At 36.4% G+C, this 24,238-nt stretch overlaps 1 protein-coding gene across 1 annotated transcript in view; it reads left to right on the plus strand.

Moving 5' to 3' along the window:
• The first annotated feature begins 9,676 nt into the window (after positions 1 to 9,676).
• Positions 9,677 to 24,238, plus strand: part of LOC107726697 (gephyrin-like) — a 92,808-nt gene continuing 78,246 nt past the window's right edge. The window contains exon 1 of the mRNA XM_016536387.1: positions 9,677 to 9,797. Coding sequence (XP_016391873.1) covers positions 9,734 to 9,797 — 64 coding nt within the window. The 5' untranslated portion in view covers positions 9,677 to 9,733. The remainder of the gene's footprint in view (positions 9,798 to 24,238) is intronic.

A 24,238-nucleotide genomic window follows, 5' to 3' on the forward strand; every position in this document is an offset into this window, starting at 1 on the left:
ATTTTTTTTTTTTTTCAACAATCTCCTGAGAAATCAAATTCAGCGCAACTCATTCCATTTTGACCCTGTAAAGCCTGACATATGAAATAATAGTCAGAAAAAAATCATTTTATTGAACCTTTGGACAAAATAATAATAATATGTGCTTTATGTTTCATATCATATATGAAACTTCAGGCTTTTTTATAGGCTAGCTTATATAGTCTGATATAGTGAGAAAATGGAGGGGAAAAAACAGCTAAATTTTATTCAGAGGCTCAAACTGAGCAAAAACAAGCAATTTGGTGCAGATGCTGATTTTTATAAGGACAAAAAGTGATGAAATTCTGATGCCTGTAATGTAAATCAATGAGATCTTTATAGCAATATAGCAGATACTTACAATATAAATATCAGTTGTCTTAGTAAGACGATATTTAAATGCTTAATTTGATGATCAAAACATAATGCAATGCAATACAAGGATGATTGAGAGATGAACAAATAATCGTTCCTCAAAAGCCTGATGATCATATTTAATGCTCACATTTGAACATGATTTTATGGATATTCAAGTAAATCTAAGTTGCTTCAGTCCAGTAAGTGTTCATGTTGAAATATTACTAACAAATTCAAAGTTATTAATTTGCTTAATATAATTTACTTTATATACTGTAATTGATTTAATATAATTAATTAATTACTTCCTAAGTAAAAGACAGAAGATGACAGAAGGCATGAAGTAGATTGTGTCTTTCATCATGGTGATAATTTAGAGGCCATGAAAATTAACCTATCAAATATGATACTGTAAACTTTATAGGGTTAATATGATCTAGTATGATATACTGATTTTTATGATGGACAGAAATAAGAGCCACATGCTTGTATCATTTCTAAAAACCCAGTCACAGATGCAGTGCTGGTCAGTCTACATTTGACTTTTACGGTTATTTTTTTAGGTGCCTCATGATGACCCCTTGCATCGCTGTCTTCATCATGTTGAGCCGCCGCAGTGGGATCAGACTGAGGTACGGCGCTGTCAGACAGAGAATCCAGCAGAGTGGAAGAGATGACTAATAGAGACAGTCACGCAATAGAAGAGACTCATTCAGAAAAAAAAATGAGCAGGCCAACCTGAAGCTCCCTCTAAAATGAGTAGACTTCAACCCTGTAAAGCCTGACATATGAAATAACAGTCCGAAAAAATCTAATTTTTAGAAATGGAACAGTTTATTGAACCTTTACACAAAATATAAAAAAAAGTTTGCATATGTGTTTTTCGTTGAGTAGCAAATTTGATACATCAGGCTTTTATAGCTCGTCTGATATAGTGAGAATATGGAGGAAAAACAACTCTAAGTTTTATTCAGCGGTGCAAACTGAGCAAAAATATACAGTTTGGTGCAGATGATGATATTTGGACAAATTATGATGATATATGGACAAAAAGTGAAATGAAATTCCGATAGCTTGTAATGTAAATCAATGAAATCTTTTTAACAGTATAGCAGATACAATTTATATAAAATTTTATAAATATCAGTCGTCACTCTATATTTTCTAATAATGCTATGTCTTAGTAAGTTGATATTTAAATGCAATAAAATACAAGGATGATTGAGAGATGAATAAATAAACGTTCCTCCTTTTATAAATATCAGTCGTCACTCTATATTTTCTAATAATGCTGTCTTAGTAAGTTGATATTTAAATGCAATAAAATACAAGGATGATTGAGAGATGAATAAATAAACGTTCCTCAAAAAGCCTGATGATCATATTTGATACATTTTAACCTGATTTTTCTAAAAATGTATGTCTGGATAACCAAGTAAAGATAAGTTGCTTCAGTCCAGTAAGTGCTCATCTAGAAATATTACTAACAATACAAACGTTATTCTTGTGTGCAACAGTTTTTTCAGTGAAGTTTTGATCATTTAGAGGAGAAATTTGTGTATCAAATGATGCATTATTTGGTAAAACATATTAACTCAATTTAAAAAAACAACACTAGAATTTTAAAGCCAATCTTTTTAATGGCAAAAAAACTAGTTTTTAAATTCAGTACATTGTGGTTTAAAGTACTACTAGATGTTTTGCAGTGCACATTTTGTCAAAAACATGCTTTAACATCTTCCTACCATTTTTAATCGGATAAATTGAGAAAATGGTGGTGAAATGTTATTAACTCAGTGGATCATTCTTGAGAAAATGTTGGTCAAAAGCTATTAAATGGACCCTGGGATGGAGATATGGAGGTCAGATCACATGCAAACCTTTGCGAAACCAGCATAGCGAGCAAAATGAGAGCTTGTCAATTCTTGTCTCTTCTCGTCTGTGCTTTCTTGCCTCTTTTTCTTCTTCTTTTAGTTTCTTGGCTATAGTTACAGGGCATCTATATATTATATTGATTGATCTCTACTTGTATTGCCCTAATAAGACCAGTTTCATGTCAAAATTTAACTATAATTCAATTACCAATTGATTATTTCCTATTTGTAGTAGACCTTTAATATCCCATTTCCTTCCAGTTTTGATAATGCATTTTTAGTGTTATTTTTAATAATACTAATTAGTGTAAAAAAAAAAATTCAGTGTTATAAATAAAGATTATTGGAGTATGTTTTACAAGAAAATTCTTTACTAGTCTTTAAATAAAAAATTATAAAACAATACATAAAAAATTATATTTTTAAACAGAAAAATCAAATTTAATGAAATGTATTACTTGCAATTTCCTTATAATTATTTGTGAAATTCTACACTAAATTATTTTCAAGTGCATGCTTTTTGTTAACATTTACATATTTATCTGTATTTGACTTATTCATGGGAAATAACGTGTTGCTTAGTCTTGTACACATGATTTCATCTCCTCTGTTTCTACTAACTTTAATTGATTTTTGAATATTGTATTATTCTCCACCATCTGTATCCCATGCAAGTCTTGCTTTTAATGAATGATTTACCTTCATTTTTCCCAAGGGGAATTGCTATTTTGTCATTATGTTTCAACGCCGTTTTTTCCTCATTTGTTGCTTTCTTGCCTCTCTGGTCTCGTCTGGGTTCATCTGTTCTCTTCTGATCTTGTCTGGTGTATTCTTCGTCCCGTTTCATTCTGTCAGCATGTAAATAAATATGAGCGGTTGTATTATTAGCATCAGTTCTACTGTATCTGAGCGTAAAATCTGTAGGTTTAACGCGCCTTAAATCAATTACACGGCTGAACAAAACGGCCTGCGGTGATTTGATGTTCCAGGTCATTCCTTCCTGTTTGCTCAGCGAATGCAAATAACGCTGCTGTACTGTACACGGTATGAAAATTGTAACTAAAATCCGGTGGGTGTGTGTCTGAGCAGGAAAGTTTCACAGCAACTAAACGCTCGTTCTCTCTCACGCTCGTCCTACAGATGTGACACGACACCGCTGATTAATTCGGAACAGAACGGATTTGATTCTCTCTTCCTCCAGGCCATTTTCTGTGCTGGTGGAAAATGAGAACGAAATGGATCTTTCTCAACTCAGTATGGATCGTGTTTAACGCTAGTGACTAACAACCAGAGAGTCTGAGTAACTGTTGATGTCCATCAAAATCTCATCAGTCTCCTTTTGCATAACTTATATTGCATATATTTATTCATTATTAGATATAACATCCTATGAACATTCCCTTTTACATTCCATTTGAAGCATGCAATGTCTATAATAAGGCAATTTGAATTCAAAAATTTGAATTTTAAAGCATTCTAATTGTTTCAAATGCCGCGAAACTGTACAGTTTTCAGTTTCAATTGATTCGTGGTTTCAAGTACTGCTACAGTGGGGCAAAAAAGTATTTAGTCAGCCACCAATTGTGCAAGTTCTCCCACTTAAAAAGATGAGAGAGGCCTGTAATTTTCATCATAGGTATACCTCAACTATGAGAGACAAAATGAGAAAAAAAAATCCAGAAAATCACATTGTAGGATTTTTAAAGAATTAATTGGTAAATTCCTCGGTAAAATAAGTATTTGGTCACCTACAAACAAGCAAGATTTCTGGCTCTCACAGACCTGTAACTTCTTCTTTAAGAGGCTCCTCTGTCCTCCACTCGTTACCTGTATTAATGGCATCTGTTTGAACTCGTTATCAGTATAAAAGACACCTGTCCACAACCTCAAACAGTCACACTCCAAACTCCACCATGGCCAAGACCAAAGAGCTGTCAAAGGACACCAGAAACAAAATTGTAGACCTGCACCAGGCTGGGAAGACTGAATCTGCAATAGGTAAGCAGCTTGGTGTGAAGAAATCAACTGTGGGAGCAATTATAGGAAATGGAAGACATACAAGGTCTGGATAATCAAGTAAAGATAAGTTGCTTCAGTCCAGTAAGTGCTCATCTAGAAATATTACTAACAATACAAACGTTATTCTTGTGTGCAACAGTTTTTTCAGTGAAGTTTTGATCATTTAGAGGAGAAATTTGTGTATCAAATGATGCATTATTTGGTAAAACATATTAACTCAATTTAAAAAAACAACACTAGAATTTTAAAGCCAATCTTTTTAATGGCAAAAAAACTAGTTTTTAAATTCAGTACATTGTGGTTTAAAGTACTACTAGATGTTTTGCAGTGCACATTTTGTCAAAAACATGCTTTAACATCTTCCTACCATTTTTAATCGGATAAATTGAGAAAATGGTGGTGAAATGTTATTAATTCAGTGGATCATTCTTGAGAAAATGTTGGTCAAAAGCTATTAAATGGACCCTGGGATGGAGATATGGAGGTCAGATCACATGCAAACCTTTGCGAAACCAGCATATGGAGCAAAATGAGAGCTTGTCAATTCTTGTCTCTTCTCGTCTGTGCTTTCTTGCCTCTTTTTCTTCTTCTTTTAGTTTCTTGGCTATAGTTACAGGGCATCTATATATTATATTGATTGATCTCTACTTGTATTGTCCTAATAAGACCAGTTTCATGTCAAAATTTAACTATAATTCAATTACCAATTGATTATTTCCTATTTGTAGTAGACCTTTAATATCCCATTTCCTTCCAGTTTTGATAATGCATTTTTAGTGTTATTTTTAATAATACTAATTAGTGTAAAAAAAAAAATTCAGTGTTATAAATAAAGATTATTGGAGTATGTTTTACAAGAAAATTCTTTACTAGTCTTTAAATAAAAAATTATAAAATTAAAAACATTCTTTTGAACGTCTTCCTGTAACTTTCATTAAATAAATGATGTTCAAAAATAATTATGCTAGATTGTGTTTAAGGCTAGTAACCAGAGAGTCTGCGTAGCTGTTTATGTCCATCCGATCACAATCAGGTGGAAACACAGAAGAACAGTTAACTTTTTGCAAGCAAATGATTGGATCTGTCATAACCTATTCAGTTCAGTGTATTAAATCTACCTGCTAGAGCCCCCTGCTGGTAATACTTAACAATGCAGGAACTCAACATAATGTGCCAATGTTGTTCAGCCAAGACCAATTTGAAGAGAGAAATACAAGTGTTTTTGTCCCCTGGAATTGTTGTGTTTATATATATATATATATATAGTGTGTAAAAATTCAGTGTTATAAATAAAGATTATTGGAGTATGTTTTACAAGAAAATTCTTTACTAGTCTTTAAATAAAAAATTATAAAACAATACATAAAAAATTATATTTTTAAACAGAAAAATCAAATTTAATGAAATGTATTACTTGCAATTTCCTTATAATTATTTGTGAAATTCTACACTAAATTATTTTCAAGTGCATGCTTTTTGTTAACATTTACATATTTATCTGTATTTGACTTATTCATGGGAAATAACGTGTTGCTTAGTCTTGTACACATGATTTCATCTCCTCTGTTTCTACTAACTTTAATTGATTTTTGAATATTGTATTATTCTCCACCATCTGTATCCCATGCAAGTCTTGCTTTTAATGAATGATTTACCTTCATTTTTCCCAAGGGGAATTGCTATTTTGTCATTATGTTTCAACGCCGTTTTTTCCTCATTTGTTGCTTTCTTGCCTCTCTGGTCTCGTCTGGGTTCATCTGTTCTCTTCTGATCTTGTCTGGTGTATTCTTCGTCCCGTTTCATTCTGTCAGCATGTAAATAAATATGAGCGGTTGTATTATTAGCATCAGTTCTACTGTATCTGAGCGTAAAATCTGTAGGTTTAACGCGCCTTAAATCAATTACACGGCTGAACAAAACGGCCTGCGGTGATTTGATGTTCCAGGTCATTCCTTCCTGTTTGCTCAGCGAATGCAAATAACGCTGCTGTACTGTACACGGTATGAAAATTGTAACTAAAATCCGGTGGGTGTGTGTCTGAGCAGGAAAGTTTCACAGCAACTAAACGCTCGTTCTCTCTCACGCTCGTCCTACAGATGTGACACGACACCGCTGATTAATTCGGAACAGAACGGATTTGATTCTCTCTTCCTCCAGGCCATTTTCTGTGCTGGTGGAAAATGAGAACGAAATGGATCTTTCTCAACTCAGTATGGATCGTGTTTAACGCTAGTGACTAACAACCAGAGAGTCTGAGTAACTGTTGATGTCCATCAAAATCTCATCAGTCTCCTTTTGCATAACTTATATTGCATATATTTATTCATTATTAGATATAACATCCTATGAACATTCCCTTTTACATTCCATTTGAAGCATGCAATGTCTATAATAAGGCAATTTGAATTCAAAAATTTGAATTTTAAAGCATTCTAATTGTTTCAAATGCCGCGAAACTGTACAGTTTTCAGTTTCAATTGATTCGTGGTTTCAAGTACTGCTACAACAGTTTGTGTGGACAGATTATGCTCCAAAGTCCAAACTGGATTATAATGAAGAGAAAGAGGTTTTGTGAGTGGGATGTTGCGGTTTCATTAAGTCTGTGGTAAATCCATGTTTTTGAGAGGGGAATATATCCAATAACTTTTTATTCCTTTAGGAGATCAACACTGAATGCACTAGATTTGATTAAAAATATCCAGTGTCACATGATCCTTCAGAAATCATTCTAATATGCTGATTTGCTACTCAGGAAACATTTTCTTTCTTTCTTTCTTTCTTTCTTTCTTTCGGTAGTTAGTTAGTTAGTTAGTTAGTTGTGCTGCATATTATAATTGTGTAAACCGTAATACACTACCAATAAGCAAGCATATGAGTCAGTAAGATTTCAAATAAATGCTGTTATTTTGAACTTTCAATTCATTGAAGAATCCTGAAAAACAAAATGCATCACGGTTTCCAAAAAAATATGAAGCAGCACAACTGTTTTCAACATTGATAAACATAATATTTATACAGTATTTGCATAGTCAGTCACTAAGGAGTTTCTGTAAATTCTTTGCGTTTGTGCAAGTTCTACAGAAAATTGTCAGCATCTTAGATGCAGCCTCCAGTCTGTATGCCTGATGTACTTGATTTGCTTTATGATCAGACAGAAGTGTTATGCAAGAAAACTGAAATAATGAGGCTGGTGCTTGTCTGCTCACTTTTAACGCTCTACATACATGCTACCTATAAACAACTGCTGAAAGAATCCCACAGACTTACACTGAAGAATGGACCTGAACCCTTTAGAACACATTAGAAATATCCTTGCAATGTGTTAATAGCCTAGAAATCGCATAGCAACCTGTTTTCTCACTGTTTCCCTCACAGTTTTTCAGTAAAGTGTTGCACTGATATCTTTGTCTTTAAACTCTATACTTCCCCAACACTTAAATGTGCTCATGAAAAATTAATCTTGACACAGGCAGAGGACATTTACTGGTGTTACTTTTGACGGGTGGTGGATGAGGAGATTCCCCTCACAATGTAAAGCGCTTTGAGTGCTTAGAAAAGTGCTATATAAATGTAATGAATTATTAATTTACTCTCTTTTTTTTCCATGAGAATAAACAAGAAGAATCACACACCACAGAAGCGTGATGTGCTGCTATAAATAGAAACATGGCTACTGCTTCAGGCTGTGATTGTATTTGCACAAGTCAGGGCTGCTATCATCTGTAGAAGGAAGGTTCAAAATCGGAGACTTCCTGTGTTTCAAAGCAAATAAATCAAAAAAATGCCAGACATAAGAAAGGTTGTGACCCGAGTCGTGATTGACACGTCATTGTTCTGAGATGGAATCGATGGAGCTCTTCATGATTTAATGTAGAAAAGCCCACACATGCATCACTAGCATGGCATTCAGCCAGACTACAGGTAGAGAGGAGTGTGTGTGTGTGTGTGTGTGTGTGTGTGTGTGTGCGCGTACGTGTGTGTGCGTGTGTGTGTGGCCCCCGCATTATGATCCAGTGATGCCGTTCATACACTCATGAGAGCAAGTGATTAATTTCTACTGTAATGGACATGAGTTTCTTGTTAATATCTCTGAGATCATTTAAACTGTATTAAGTCCTTGTGTGTCTTAAAGAGGGCATCATGGGGTTCTCTGAGATATCAAATGTTTTGAGATATGGTGAATAGAATTGATCAGAAACTTTATTGATCTCTGTGGGAGGAGGAAATTGGTTAGCAAAATGGTTAACATTAGAGCAATAAGACATTTATTGAATTGTACAGTCAGCATTTTTGTTTTGGACATTTGAAAAGTCTAAGGACTTTATCAAAGGTTTACTTGTTTTCTTGTTGAATATCTGGGTAAGCAGGTTCCAGAAGCCAATAATAGACAAACTACACAAGCAAGCTCAAGTGTTTTATAAAGAGAGGAAAATATGAGGAAGATACTCTGTGAAACTGATAATGATATTCATTATAGTATGAGTTATATATTCATTATAATATGAGTTAAAGGGGTCATATGATGCGATTTCAATTTTTCCTTTCTCTTTGGAGTGTTACAAGCTCTTGGTGCATAAAGAAGATCTGTAAAGTTGCAAAGACTAAAGTCTCAAATCCAAAGAGATATTCTTTATAAAAGTTAAGAGTCAACCACGCCTACCTAAAACGGCTCGTTCTAACACGCCCCCACATGTCTACGTCACGATGTGGGAAGATTTGCATAACGCCACCCAAATGTTCACGCAAAGAAATAAGGCGTAACTTTTAATTTTCACTGTAGTATTGTTGCCGCTGCCGCCATGTCATGAAGACGCTGTCATCATATGACCCCTTTAAGTCTTGAATAATAATAAGAATTCAAGTTTGGTTTGGTGTTGAATAATATAATATAATATTATATTATATTATATCTTCAGTGTCACATAATCCTTCAGAAATCATTCAAATATGCTGATTTACTGCTCAAGAAACTTTTCTGAGAAAACAGTTGTGTTGCTTCAAATTTGTGTGGAAATCGTAATACATTTTATTTTTCAGGATTCTTTGACGAATAGAAAGTTCAAAAGAACAGCATTTATTTGAAATATAAATCTTTTAGACATCATTATAAATGTATTTACAGTCACTTTTGATCAATTTAATACATCCTTGCTTAATAGAAATATTAATTTATTTTAAAGAAAATCTAACTGACCCCAGGATTTTGAACGGTAGTGTATATAATTATGTAAGTTAACTTTATTTTACATAATTAGTGTTTCTTATAAAAACTCTGTAATAATGTAAACCTAAAATCTAAGGACCTTTGTTTGTTCACGGATTTCCCAGTTAGAAATGATGAGCGCTGAATCTTCGCTCTGCTGCTCTCGCCTGCGCGCTTCCCTCATTCCCCCTCCAGAGTTCGATGCGCTCGGCTCTCGGCTCTGCCTGGAGTTCTCAGTGCGGCGACAGCGGTGCTGAATATGGCGACAGACGGGATGCTTTTAACAAACCACGACCACCAAATCCGGGTCGGCGTCTTGACAGGTAAAGGCCAGAATCCTTCAAGTCATCCTGGGGTTTATTTTGGGGGAAAGCGGCTGCATATTCCCAGCTGTTTGCCAGCGGTGCTTCTCCTCCCCAAGTGTGTGTGTGTGTGTGTGTGTGTGTGTGCGTGCGTGTGTGTATGTGTGCGTTTGTGTGTGTTTCTCTCATGGTCAGCGGTGATTTAAAGCCTTTTCCCCTCTTTGCCAGAGATTAATTTACCTGCCAAACCTCCTGCACTAAAAAACAGCCCAGCTTCTGGTTAATGTGTATCTGTTATATTATAATGAAATTTCACATGAAGATATAGTTTTATCTGCGGAATTATTAATTTTAGTTTGTTAAACCTTTAAAATAGCTCAACGTTCACGCCACAGCGTTTCATGAGCACATTTAATTCAGTGGATGTTGTATTATTTGTTAAGTACCCGGCCATATAGACATCGGTGATAGAGATGGGATTTACTGTCAGAGACAGTGGATGCAGTGGGCTGATATTAGTGAGGATGGCTGTGAATCGTGGGCAGAATGCTGGTTTCCTCTCTGCATGACAGTCTTGTTAATGCAAACATGCATTCGCCGGTAATTTCCATTCGTGCTTCATGTTTTTTTTTTGTTTTTTTTTCAGTGATGCTGGTTTAGGATGAATGAAATGGTAGAGCAAAGGCTGTATAATATGCGATCAATTCCCTTCCTCTGTCAAAAATGGAAAAAAATCAAATGTAGACTCGAGTTACGGAATGATGGTATTTTGTAAAATCTTCTGAATTGGCAGGATAATACAGCTTTAGGCAGAGGAAAAAAACGTGAAGGCCATGGATTTTCGTGTGATGTGATTGGTGATAACCCTCTCATGGAAATCCGCTGGTGAAGGTGGTAATGTGCAAAGATGGAGAGAGAGAGAGGAGCTCCATCCAGCTCTGAGGAAACCCCTCTTCACCTCCCCCCTCCTCACTGCTGTAGAGCGGGGAAACCAGCAGCAGCGGCGGCGCTGTCCGTGGTTCTGAATTACAGCGTCCGCTCGATGTGCGCTGTCCGCGGTGCTGAATTGCTGCGGCCGCTCGGTGAACGCTGTCCACGGTGCTGAAATGTTGCGGCAGCTCCGTGAGCGCTATCCTCGGTTCTGAATTGCATCTAGCGATATACATTGTGTCACTTCTCACTGGGGTATTTCCCTATATGTTCTGCTCGGTTATTTATCAGATGGTTTTAGTTAGGGCAGTAGACATTGAATGGGGACACGTCCCCCCAGTATTCAGATCAACGATATGGATTTGATTAATAAATTATTGTATTTGGTCCCCAAATGTGATTACAGCCTTGCTTTTATCAGTACATTTATTACAGAGAACATTCCATGGGAGTAACCTGAGGATATGTATTCTGCTCAGTTGCACAATGCATCAAACCTTGTTGGTCTTGAAACTACAACCTAATGGTTAACCATGCTAGATGTTTAACCACTAGTCTAGAGGAAATGTACAGGGTAATCAGGGCTACTGGAGTATTTGTCTTGCATGTTATGCTCTGTCATTTATTAGACTATTTTATTCAGCATAACTAGACATTGGGGAGGACATTCCCCAAGTTTTCAAATGAGTGGTCAACCAATATGGCTTTTTTTCAGTAGCTTATTCCTAATGTTATTACATTCAAGTCCCTATATGTTTTTTATATGAAGTAACTATTAGCAACAGTCAGACAGTCCCCATTACGTAAACTGAGGATTCTCAATAGCAGAATGGATTATACCTTGCCGGGTTTGAACATACAACCATTTGGTGAATAATAATTGATTTTTCAAGGGAAACAGGGCTGCTTTTGTATTGACCTGCATTGTTCAGAACTATCTCATTTATCAGATACTTTTATCAGTACATTTATTACAGGTTCAGTCACAATGGTGTAACGTGAGGTTAAGAGTCTTGAACAAGGGCACAATGGTGATAGTTCATATAGTGATAGTTCACTTTTGGTTACCAAGCAAGATGATCAACTACTGGTTTGCAGGACAAACAGTGATACTGGGGTATTGCCCTGCATTGTTCTTTACTGCTTGACCATTTATCAGATGTTTATATCAGTGCGCTTTACTAGGACAGTCCCCCTTGAGTAATCTCAGGTTAAAGTATACTGCTCAGTGGCACAGTGGTGATAGTTCACAACTTGCTCCTTCTAACCACAGCACCACTGATGTACTGGCCTGTATTGTTTTGTCTTGCTTTAATGTGATTATCGTGTCTGCATCGATATCCAACTCCCTCAAAACCTCTCGTTTATGTCACCACACACTGTCAGTTAAGCAAATACAAGCCAGCAGACATGTACACAAACATGCAGTCGTCACGCTTGTCATGCATCAGATTAGTTTTGCAACCCCCTCTACTCAGAGATGACATTTGAACAGGAAGCTCACCAATATTTGTCTTGGTAACAAATCTACCATTTCCACTTCTATTAGTGACCCTCTCTCTCTTTCTTTGAATCTCAGAAGGCCCATGTGTTGAGGGAAATAAAGAGAGGAAGGTAAAAAGAAAGAGGAGAGAGATATCACAAGTCTGTGTGTGTCATCTGACCTTTCAGAAATCTCTCTCTCTTTGCTGTGGCTCTTCCCTGTGTGCAGCTGTGGGATTTCACATTGTTGAAAAGTGATTTCCTTCTGTATCTCTATCTTGCCAGTCACCTCTGAGGCTTTCACTTACAGGCCGTTGAAGTATCTGTATTATCAACAACGTAAAGATAAATGTGTTCAATGATCAGAGCTTATAATGTTGACCTTTGACATCAGTCCGTGTTGTTACTTCAGTCTTGTGTGCCTGTGCTTGACTAATCATTCAATGATGGAGGGCCCCATCCACATCTGCTCCATCTTCTCCAATGACATCAGGGTCATGTGTCCAGACCTGTCCCCTTCTCTGGGGTTGAGAGGAGCTTTGGTTGGCATAGCAGCACTGTGGAGGTTTTAGGAACATGACAAGCATACAGTGACTCCAAGATGTAGGCTGGGGTCATAGTGTGACACACCCGACACGATACAGAGCTGTTGATGGAGACATTTAACTTTTCGTTCTCTTGTATTGTCTATATTTTATGAGGGCAATGAGACAGAATTGGACATGTGAATGAGTTTCCGTTGAGTGTTTTCAAGGACTTGCATTGTTAGCCATTGGTATTGGTGCATATTATTAAACTAATTTTATCCAGTATTATTTTAGATATATATATATATATATATATATAATATTTTAATTAACAACATTTTTTTTTTTTGTTAACAACAATGGTTTCCATCAAGGGTTTGATTTGTTGAATTCATGTAGTACATGGAAACTACTCCTGGATCTACTGGAGCCAGAAATTAGCATGTCTTTGGTTAAGAGATATGTCATGCTGCATTTAAAGATCACATGATTAACAGATCCAAACGTAAGGGTTCTAGTCTCTTCTTATGTGTAGTTTAGGTTCATGTTTCAGTAGCTGTTGGGTTTTGAAATATTTAGTTCCACCCCCTTTCAGCACTGTGTCTTCAAATGGCTTCTTTTTTAGCATCCTCACCTTGGTGAGTACTGACCTAAAAATATACCCGATCTGACCTTAAGAAAGACCGCCATCTTCCTGTCACTTCTACAAAACATGAATTACTATTAGGGGGACCAAGGAAAGTAGTTCAGCTCAGACAACCTTTTAACTGATCAGTGATTCACACTGGTTTTGTTTTGTTTTTTATTCTGATGGGACTCATATTTGCTTGATTTTGTCTTCCTTTCCTGTCATTAATGGTGTTTGATTAGTCAAGCATTATGTAGAATGAATTTGAATTGAGGTGGCAAACAGAATGCAGAATTACAGTTTCAATTTGAATGTAAGGAAGTAGAATTAAAATTAATTTAAATTCATTGTAATGTAATACCCAGTGTTATTTTAGTATAGTTGAGATGCTATTATAGTTTTTATTAATATTTTCAATCATTTTTATATTGTCCATTTTCATTTAAATGTTAAAGTTTTTATTATTTATTTTTGTTTTTGTTATAAAAATATGCAGTGTATATGTATGTCTATAAAGTTTTTATTAATTTTTAAAACTAAATTAAAGCTGGAATATACTTTTTTAAATATTTTGTTTTATTTTAGTTCACATTTACTTTTATTTCAAGTTACGGAAATGTTTTTTAATTGTTTTAATTTTAGTTTCAGTTTTAATTAACTATTACAAACCTGGTTATTTTTAATGGTTTGACTCTGACAGCTTTGAATGTCATCATGCTAAAAGACTTGCTTGAAAGATTTGAACAAAGTTTGAAATGCCTTGAAGTTTGATGGATGGATAGATAGATGACACCTATAGGAATTTGTATTTAGTGTATGTATTTCATCACATTTAATAACATAACTCTTGTGCATCAAGGTCGAAAAACACTTAATTTCCCAAAATTAATCACTTACATTAACTTTCTTTGACTTGCAGTTCAGTGATGTCAAATTCAAATATACACTCATAAATTAAAAGGGAACTGATTCATCAATCCTACATTTTTTACAAACCTGTATAGCAACTGGACTTGTAGTTTTCACCAGATAGACACTAAAATAGGTGATAAATCCTTGTGACAGTGACAGAGTGCTTCTGCTTTCATTTGACAGCGCTGTCATTATAGTCATTACATAAAATGCATTACTTTTAACTTGTCACACTGTTTGTATGCCTCATTAGTAAAGTGCAGTGCATTGTTGTTTAATTGTTGTTATCTGTTTAAGCACAACTGAAACTCTGTATGTGTAAATTGACCTGGCACTGATCAGAGATTGCGAGCCAGATGTTTCGACGGCAATGCAGTGGTCAGTGTTATCGACACAAATGGAAAGGACCAGCTTTATATTTTCACCCCGGCAACGCTTTTACATTACAGCTGTGCTTTTACACACACAAACATATCACCTTTCTGCATGTCACTGAGCTGGATTCTGTCTGAACTTGTGTCCTTCCACAGCAGGACCATTGAAATTCAGTCACTGAACTGAGCTGCCAATGAGGAAACTCTCTGCGGCAGACAGCACACATCTCTCTCTCTCTCTCTCTCTTTCTCTTTCTTGCTTCTTAGCTCTAGCAAATCTGGATAGCACAGGATTGTGTGGGCAGCTTTCCAATCTCACATGTGTATCAAAGAGACAAGCATCGACCACATTTACACGAGTCGGTAAATTTAAACGCCTGACAAAGTCATAAATAGTTATAAGATACAATCCTCACTGGTTATTTAGCATGACCAATTGAATGTGTGTGTTTTAACCCTTTTCCTTCCATTTCTTTTTCACTCCTAATCTCCATTCTTCTGCCAGGTTTTTTGAGTTAGTCACCTGAACGTACATGCCATGTGATTAATGACTCTATTTTAAAGAAATTGTTACATTAATCCCATTTATGGATTAAAAACAGCAGTGTGCCTGATCGCAGGTGCTATTTTTGATCAATACATGTAAATAACGTAACAGTGTGCAGATCATTTTGTTTAATGCATTTTTATGCTTTATGCTTTCATCTGATGTCTATTCATAAACTACTGGATGTGTGCATTTTTATCTGATGGATGGATGAAACAATAGTTTACTGCAACACAGTCTCATCTGGACAAAATGCATCTTTATGCTTTAGTGCTCCATTTAAACACGTGTATGAGTGTGTGTGAATGCAAAAGGGGTTAATGCATCTAAAAAATGGAAACTTTTTGGACTGACCTCAAATCCTCTGCCATAATTTCACAGATAAACACACAAATGAATCAACCACGTGCTCCAAACACTCTGAGATACTGACCTTTCAAATGGATTTGGGATTGAGTTAATCTTTTTACACACAGGAAATGATTGTGTTTGAACAGAAAAACCCTGACAGGTTGCGTTGAGTTTAGATGTAATGGAAAATGGAGATTTCTGCAATGTTAAAGTCAACATGAAATAAAAAGTTACCCTCTTTACTTAATACCAGTTCCTGTGCTTATTTTGAATGATTTATTGCAGTGCATGTTATTGTAAAAGCAAAATGTTTGTCTTTGCAATAATTCCACTGCAAACACTTTCTGATGTGCAACACCCATTTTACACCATCACATCAATTCCTGATGGATAAGATCAAGTCTTGATCTGTTTTACTGTTGTTTTACTCAAAAAAAATAGTAAAGTAAAATGGGATGTGATTGTTTGGTGTTGACTTTGAACATGTGGCAGAGAGATTTTATCTGCGCTGGACTTATTAAGAGCCGCTGTAACACACGCGTGATCGGCAGTAAAAAGGAATTGCTGTCAAGGGGACGGTGAACATGAGTTTTTGTGTTTTATGATTAATAGATTGTAACGTTACATGTCATGATACTTTGTAAGAGAGTTGTTTCTGTGTGTAGCCATGCTGGAAATTAGTTTTAAGCTTGACATGCCCATAAAAAAGGATTTGGACACTGAAATCACACTTATAAATGTCTGAATGTCATTGCATTAGATAAAAAAAAAAGTTAACATTTTAGTAATTTAGATATGCACTTTTGTAATTTTCTAATAGTTTTTATTTATTTATTTATTTATGTCACGGTTGCACTACTGAGTGGAGTGCGGAGCAAGGAACGGAGGGAGACGAGGAGTACATCAATCCAGAGAATTTTTTCCAAGGAAAACTCACGTAGCACATGTAGACATGAACAATACCGGACGCTGAACTAAAAACAGGGAACACTATTTAAACACATGACAAGACGAGGGGATGACGAGACACACCTGGGATCAATGGAAATAAACGGTGAACACTAAAGTTCCTGAAGCTAAGCAGGGCTGAGCCTGGTCAGTACCTGGATGGGAGACCTCCTGGGAAAACTAGGTTTCGGCTGGAAGAGGTGTTAGTGAGGCCAGCAGGGGGGGCTCACCCTGTGGTCTGTGTGGGTCCTAACGCCCCTGTGTAGTGACGGGGACACTATACTGACAAAAAGCACCGTCTTTTGGATGAGACGCTAAATCGAGAACAAAGTCTGACATGACTCCCCCCTCCCGGAAGGCGCATCCCGCGCCGTATAACATCCAACGGGGAGGGGGGTGGGCGCTCTGTAGGCCTCTAGGAACAGGGTTAACGGACGGAAGGCCTCCAGTGCCAGCTCCTCGTAAGCGCCTTGCTGTGCCTGCTCCTCCAGAGCACCCTCCAGTGCCAGCTCCTCGTAAGCACTTCACAGTTCCCCAGTTAAGCCCAGGGAGGGCTCCTGATCCCCCGTTGAGCCCAGGAAGGGCTCCAGATCCCCAGTTAAGCCCAGGGAGGGCTCCAGTCCCCTGTCTTGGCCCACGGAGGGCCTCGGAGCCCGTAAGCGTCCCCAAGTATTGTCGTTGCAGTGACCGGCGGGCTTGCATCAATGGCGGCCGGCGGGCTTGAGAGTGCCGTGGCCGGTGGGCTTGACAACGGCGCGACCGGCAGGTCTATCTTCGGAGCGGCTGGCGGGCTTGAGACAGCGGCGGGCGACGGGCTTGAGGATGCCGCGGCCGGTGTGCTGGTTCTGGCTTGGGGCCGGACGCTCTCCAGACACCGGAGGATCCCTTCCCTCCAGCTTAGTCCCGTGGTGTCTGGGAGGTCCACGGGGCGATGGTAGTTGGCCCCGTGCCAGAACAGTGAGTTGAGGGTGGAGTCATCCAGGGCCGTAGCCGCGGCGAGCCTGCGGAACTCCCAGGAATACTCAACGGAGGGGAGATCCATGTGAGCTAAGGAGGCAAACAGAGCGCCAATTTCCATAGCCGCGGGGAAAACAAGGAAAACAAAAAACTTTCAAAATGGAAAAAAGAAAAACGGGGAGAAGAGGCGCCGCTCACTTTCAGTCTGGTCCGGTATTCTGTCACGGTTGCACTACTGAGTGGAGTGCGGAGCAAGGAACGGAGGGAGATGAGGAGTACACCAATCCAGAGAATTTTAATTTTAACAAGGAACAAGGAAAACTCACGTAGACAGGAACAATACCGGACGCTGAACTAAAAACAGGGAACACTATTTAAACACATGACAAGACGAGGGGATGACGAGACACACCTGGGATCAATGGAAATAAATGGGGAACACCTGGAAAGAATCAACATAGTCAGGACAGGAACAGGAAACTAACCAAATATGGGCAAGGAGGGCACATGGGGAGCAAAACACACACAAAACAAGGAACAAAGTCTGACAATTTATTTATTTATTTATTCAGTTTCATTTATAATATTTTAGTACTTCAGTTTATTTAGAGATGGCTGCCAAGGCAACATTTATAATTCCATAAGTTTTTCTTCTATTATTTTATTTTATTTTTTTCCGCTGTATTTCAATTAGTGAAACCAACTTTTAATTTTAGTTAGCACACTAATAACAACACTGCTTTGTATTCCAGTTCAATTCATTGCCACTTTTTTTTCAATACATTTATAATTCTCATTTAAGTTAGTCTAATATTTTATATTATTTTATTTTATTATTTCAATTAATTTAAAAAAAATTAATAGTTTGTTTTTATTTTAGTTGGCACACTAATAACAACAGCTTTATATTCCAATTAAATTCAGTGCCATTTTTGATAAATAGACCTTTGTTCTTTTTAAAGTGCTACAACATTAGATATAGTATTGAAAATGAAGCCAGTCAACTTGACTTCATTTATCCCCTAAAAATCACCACCATATGATTCGAAGACACTGAGACACTTCAAATGATGAAGAAAAATCAAGTTATCGAAGAGAAAAGTTCCTGCAGCATTTGAGACACTTCATTTCATATTTTGTACCTAATGCAATGACATTCAGACAGAGACAAGTGTGCAAATATTTTCTGGGCTCACCGTAACTGTATATAAACATGTTAATGCATCTCTACATATCCGACCTGCAAGATGTAAAGCTAAAAGAGAAACTTTCCCACAGTGTTTGCGTCGGGTCTTGAGTTAGTGTGAGTGAGTAGAGTGTGTGTTTGTTTACACAGCCGTGTGTGTGTGTGTTCTGATGAGTCACCACATGCTTCATTGCCGTCCATTGAACTCCTCTCTTTAATTAAGGAAGTGGGGATTAATAAAGTCGTCAGTGACCTGCCCACTCACAAACGCTCTTTCTCCCACATGGGTTTCACCACATCACGATTTGTAAAGTTGTGGGAGAAACAGCATTCATGTCCACAGCACAGTTCATGGCTGCCAGAGCAGTGAGGATGCATTCATTTCAGTGTTATTTTAGTAATATTTATATACTATTATGGTATTAATCATGTTTTTTAGCTTTTATTTTTATATTTTTGGTTTTCATGTTAATTTTTGTAATTTTGCTTTTATAATTTTAGTACTTCAATTTATTTTATTTGAGTTAGCTGGCAAGGCAACATTTATAATTGTATATTTTTCTGCTTTATATTCCAATTCAATTCCTGAACTTGTACCGAGGTAACTAGCCGGATGCAGAATTGCCATGCGAATATGAGTACAAGGAAATAGAATTAAAATGAATTGAAATACAAAGAAATCATATAATTGTAATTTTTAACTAGGAAAATATTTTAAATGTTTATAGGCTAGATAGATGGATGGATGGATCGATAGAACAATAGACAGATAGGTAAAATGATAAATAAAAGGATGAATGAATGAATAAATGAATGAAGGAATGAATGAACGAATGAATGGAACGATAGAAAGAAACACAATAGATAAAACGATAGATGGGTGGATGGATAGATAGAATGATAGATGCATAAAATGATGGATGGACGGACGGACGGACGGATGGACGGATAGATAGATAGATAGATAGATAGATGTGCACACTCAGCTCAGTAAGCATTCTGCTTCGTTCTTAAACACTGCCGATGTGTTTTATCCTTGTTGACTGACGTGGGAAAAGAGTAAATTAGATTTTGGAGGCTTCAATCCTCTTCCCTGCCTAAATTTAACCTCTTTCTCTGATGGCTTGTCGCTATCTCACTTACACACACTCCAGTGCACTGGATTCTTCTCCACGTGCTGTAAAAGCCAGTTCTTATACTTGCTGGTTTTAAATAATGGAGGAAGGTGCTTTTGCGGGGCAGAATGTGTGTAATGGCTGAGGTGAATAATTCAGCCTCATCTACTCTCTGTCCTGTTCACTACCACCATTATGAGAGAAGACACTCAGATCATGCAACGCACCATCAAATCATAATGTTGGCCTCTGGCCCCATGCACCAGGTCCGGCTTGTGTGGCCCTCGGAGGGGCCGGCCTGAGGTCAGGGCTTTCAGATGGACAGAGAGGGAGTGAGACAGAACTCAGGTCTGCTGAGATGAGCAGATATCTTCTCGTGAGCTGACGCAAAGGATTTGGGTTTGCCTTTATGAGTTATAGTGTGTAATATTGGAAAATCCTGCTTAGATGTTCAAATGTGCTGGAGCTTCAGGGATTTAAAGGGGCAGTTCAGCTGAAAAAAAAAAAAGGATGGCTTTTAGTATTTTAACAAAAGTTATTTCCCACACAACGTAAGCACTGTTCAAAAGCACCATAAAAGTATAATTAATGTGGTCCATATTTTAAAAAAAATTCCTATGTTCCTTTTTTGCCCTAGGTGAAAATCATACACTCTAAAAATGATTTTTCAAAACTGTAAATAGATTATTGGACTGTGTTTTACTAGATTTTTCTACTTCAAAATTTCGCGTTTAAGTCAATGTGTTACTTGGGGTTTTAATTTTTTGGCAAAATTTCTGGGTTACATTATATTTCGATAGTCCAGTTTAGACATTCTGCTAACATTCTACTAAGTAACTTTGCAACTACATGTCAACTAACTCTAATTAACTTGCAACTACATGTCAACTAACTCTCATTAGAGTATTAGTAGACTGTTAGGTTATGGTTAGGGTTAGTGGAAGTTGACTTGTACTTGCAAAGTTACAGTCAGTTGAATGTCTGTTTGTGGACCATCAAAATAAAGTGTTAGCAGATATTAACACAGTCTACTAATACTCAAATGACTGCTAGTTGACATGTAGTTGCAAAGTTACTTATAGTTTGTAAAATGTCTAAAGTGGACTATCAAAATAAAGAGATAACAAACTCTGAGTGAAAACTGTAAAAAGTAAATCCAATTTTTTTTTTCAGTTCAGGTCCAAATCATAGGTTGCACAGAGGGAAAACACAATTGTTCATCACTTATTATGTGACCAAAAAAAAGATAAGAAAATGTTAACTTCTGCTGTAATGCACCAATGAGAAATAGATGATGATATGTGCTTTAAAAAAAAAACATCATGTTGTAAATGTCACAGCAAGAGGAATGGGTGAAAATATGGAGAGGATCTTAGAAAAGGGAGACATTAAAAGAAGGCAGGATGAAAAGCGAGCGAGAGGATGAAATGGGCAGCAAAGGATCTGCAGTGTTGTAGTGGTAACAGTGAAGCTGTGCTGTAATTGCTGATGTCGTCCGGAGAATTGAATGCGATTAAGGCAGCTGCTTACAGCCAGATTCATTAGGACAGCTGTGCTCAGAGCAGAGAGACAGACACAGCCGGAGAGATTGTTGTGTCTTGGGAAATAAGCAGATTCCAAAATCAGAGCAAGAGACTGAGAGACAGACAGCTGGAGTAGAGAGAGAGAGAGAGAGAGAGAGGGTTCAGAGGAGTCTCTCTGTCAGGGGAAATAAGTGCACTGCAGAGTCAGGAAACTCCAGCCATGAGCAGTGTGTTTGAAATCACAGATGCTGTAAAGCAGCAGCAGCAGCAGTGCTGCAGCAGAGAGAGCCGAGGGTCTTCCCTTACTGCAGTGTGCTAAATGCGGCCCACCACTGCATACTAAACAACACCTCACACGACAACCGCAATACTGCACATTATACAGCATACTAAACAGCAAGAAATTAGCAAGACTTAAATGCATTCAATTGATTAAATATGACAATACAGACATTAAATGCTGTAGAATTTCTAAATTCTGAAAAATAAAACGTATCATGTTTTCCACAAAAATATTCGTTAGCACAACTGTTTTTAACATTGATAATAATCAGAAGTGTTTCTTGAGCAGCAAATCAGCATATTAGAATGATTTCTGAAGGATCATGTGACACTGAAGATTGGAGGAATGATGCTGAAAATTCAGCTTTGATCACAGAAATAAATTACATTTTAAAATATATTTAAATAGAAAGCAGTTATTTAAAATTGTAATAATATTTCACAATGTTACAATTTTACTGTAATTTTGGTCAAATAAATTACAGTTACATCACATGAATAAATTGCATTATATATTCAAATAGAAAACTGATATTTTAAATGAAAATAATATTTACAATATTACCATTTGTACTGTATTTTTGATTAAATACAGTTACATCACAGGTATTAATGACATTTTAAAATATATAAAAAGAAAAAACTGTTATTTTAAATTGTAATAATACGTATTTCACAATATAACTGTTTTACTGTATTTTTGATCAAATAGAAAACTGGTATTTAAATTGTAATAGTATTTCACAATATTACCATTTTTACTGTAATTTTTATCAAATGAAATTGTTACATCACAGGAATAAATAACATTTTAAAGTATATTCAAATAGAAAACAAATAGTTATTTTCAAGCGCAATAATATTTCACATTATTAAAGTTTTTACTGTATTTTTGATCAAATAAATTAGTTACATCACTGGAATAAATAGATTTTTTTTATATATATATTAAAATAGAAAACAGTTATTTTAAATTGTAATAATATTTCACTATATTACTGTTTTGAGACTTAAAAAAACATTTAAAAAAAAATCTTACCAGCCCCAAAACAGCAGAACTAGAGAAGGATTGTAGGATTTTAGTTTTGATCTGATTATTGTGGTCTGATTATTAAGGTGAATGAGGACGTGGACTGTCATAAAATTATCATAAATGTGCACAGTATGTCGTTTGGTCCTATTTTTCAAGTCTTCTGAAGTCTATGAAGCTTGATGACCACAGTGCTCAATCGCTTTCATCCTTCACAAATTCACCTTTTGTGTTGCACAGCAGAAAGAAAGAGAGTCATACGGGTTAAGAGTGAGTAAATGATGACAGGATGGTTATTTTCAGGTGAACTCTTGCTAAAATGGTATTGTCCCATGTGTTTGTAACATCTGGATAAGTGTTTGTGTTGATGGTGAAGCCTCCATATGTTTAGCTGATCTCAGCCCACCGAAAACACGTTTCTCGTCCGTTGTAAATCTACAAAACAGTGGCTGTGAGACTGACCTTTGACCCTGATCCAAACCACATCACCCCCACATCAGTGTATCAAACAGGGTCCTCTTATCTCACAGAGTGTTTGGCTGCATGATAATCTACTCAGCATCTGTAGTGGCATCCTCCTTTAACGTCTCTGATTGAAATCTGATGAAATCTGAGATTCATAAGGATGCGTGATGGAAAACGGCCCTGAAGAGGGCCGTTGGGTAGATTTTAATTTTCATACGCCTGTGCGGGGGTGGACACTTACGCCGGCAGTGTGTGTCAATGTAATGTGGTTTAAATACGCAAGAGGCTGGCAACACTATTACTGCTGCTCATAGTTAGTGTTACTGACATTAGTGCTCCAGACCATCATTGATGTACTATTATAGTTTATGTTAATATTTTAAATTAGATTTTATTTTTTATATTTTCTGTTTTCATTTTAATTTTAGTTAAAGTTTTAAAGTTTAAATGATTCGTTTTTTTAATTAAAGTTGTGTTTTTGTCATTTTTATGTTTTTTTTGTATGAAATAAAGTAGCGTATTATTTTCATTTACTTTTTATTTATTTATTTTTATTTCAAGCAATGAGAATTTTGTTGTTGTCGTTTTATGGTTTTAGTTTTAGTCAACACGAATAACTCTGCAAACATGAATGATTCCTTAAATCATGTGTCTTGTTTTGATCAGACCCACCATTTTCACCTCATAAACAATAAAGCAGGTGAAAAAATGTGAACAGAAGCATGCATAAAATGCTGAAAATAAAAAAGATGGAATGCTACGAACTGGCAGAAAATAAAATATGAAATACACAAAAGGATAAAGCGGATTCTTAGTTTTTCCATTTCTGAAATTTGGAGATGATTTTTATTATTATATTTTGGAGTTGCTTCATTAGTCACTGTTCCTTCCATATTCACAGAGTTGATAAATTATCAATACGACAGGCCTTCATACAGATCTGAGAGCAGAGAAACAAAGATTTCTGTGAGAAATGAGTGAGAATGACAGTCGACTCTTAACATCCCGTCAGTCTGATCTCTTCCATTGTCACACACGCAAGAGTCACCAGATGTACCAGTAAAATTCCATTCCTGATTTTACAAGCCATGACAATCAGGATTTATGAATTATGGAAATAATAAATCAAATACTTACTTACATGCTGCATTTTTTTTATTTGGGTAGTTGAAACAACATATCCATAGAATTTTTCTTTGTATATA

Source organism: Sinocyclocheilus rhinocerous, unplaced genomic scaffold (genome assembly GCF_001515625.1).
Source record: "Sinocyclocheilus rhinocerous isolate Xijiao unplaced genomic scaffold, SAMN03320098_v1.1 scaffold246, whole genome shotgun sequence".
Lineage (NCBI taxonomy): Eukaryota > Metazoa > Chordata > Actinopteri > Cypriniformes > Cyprinidae > Sinocyclocheilus > Sinocyclocheilus rhinocerous.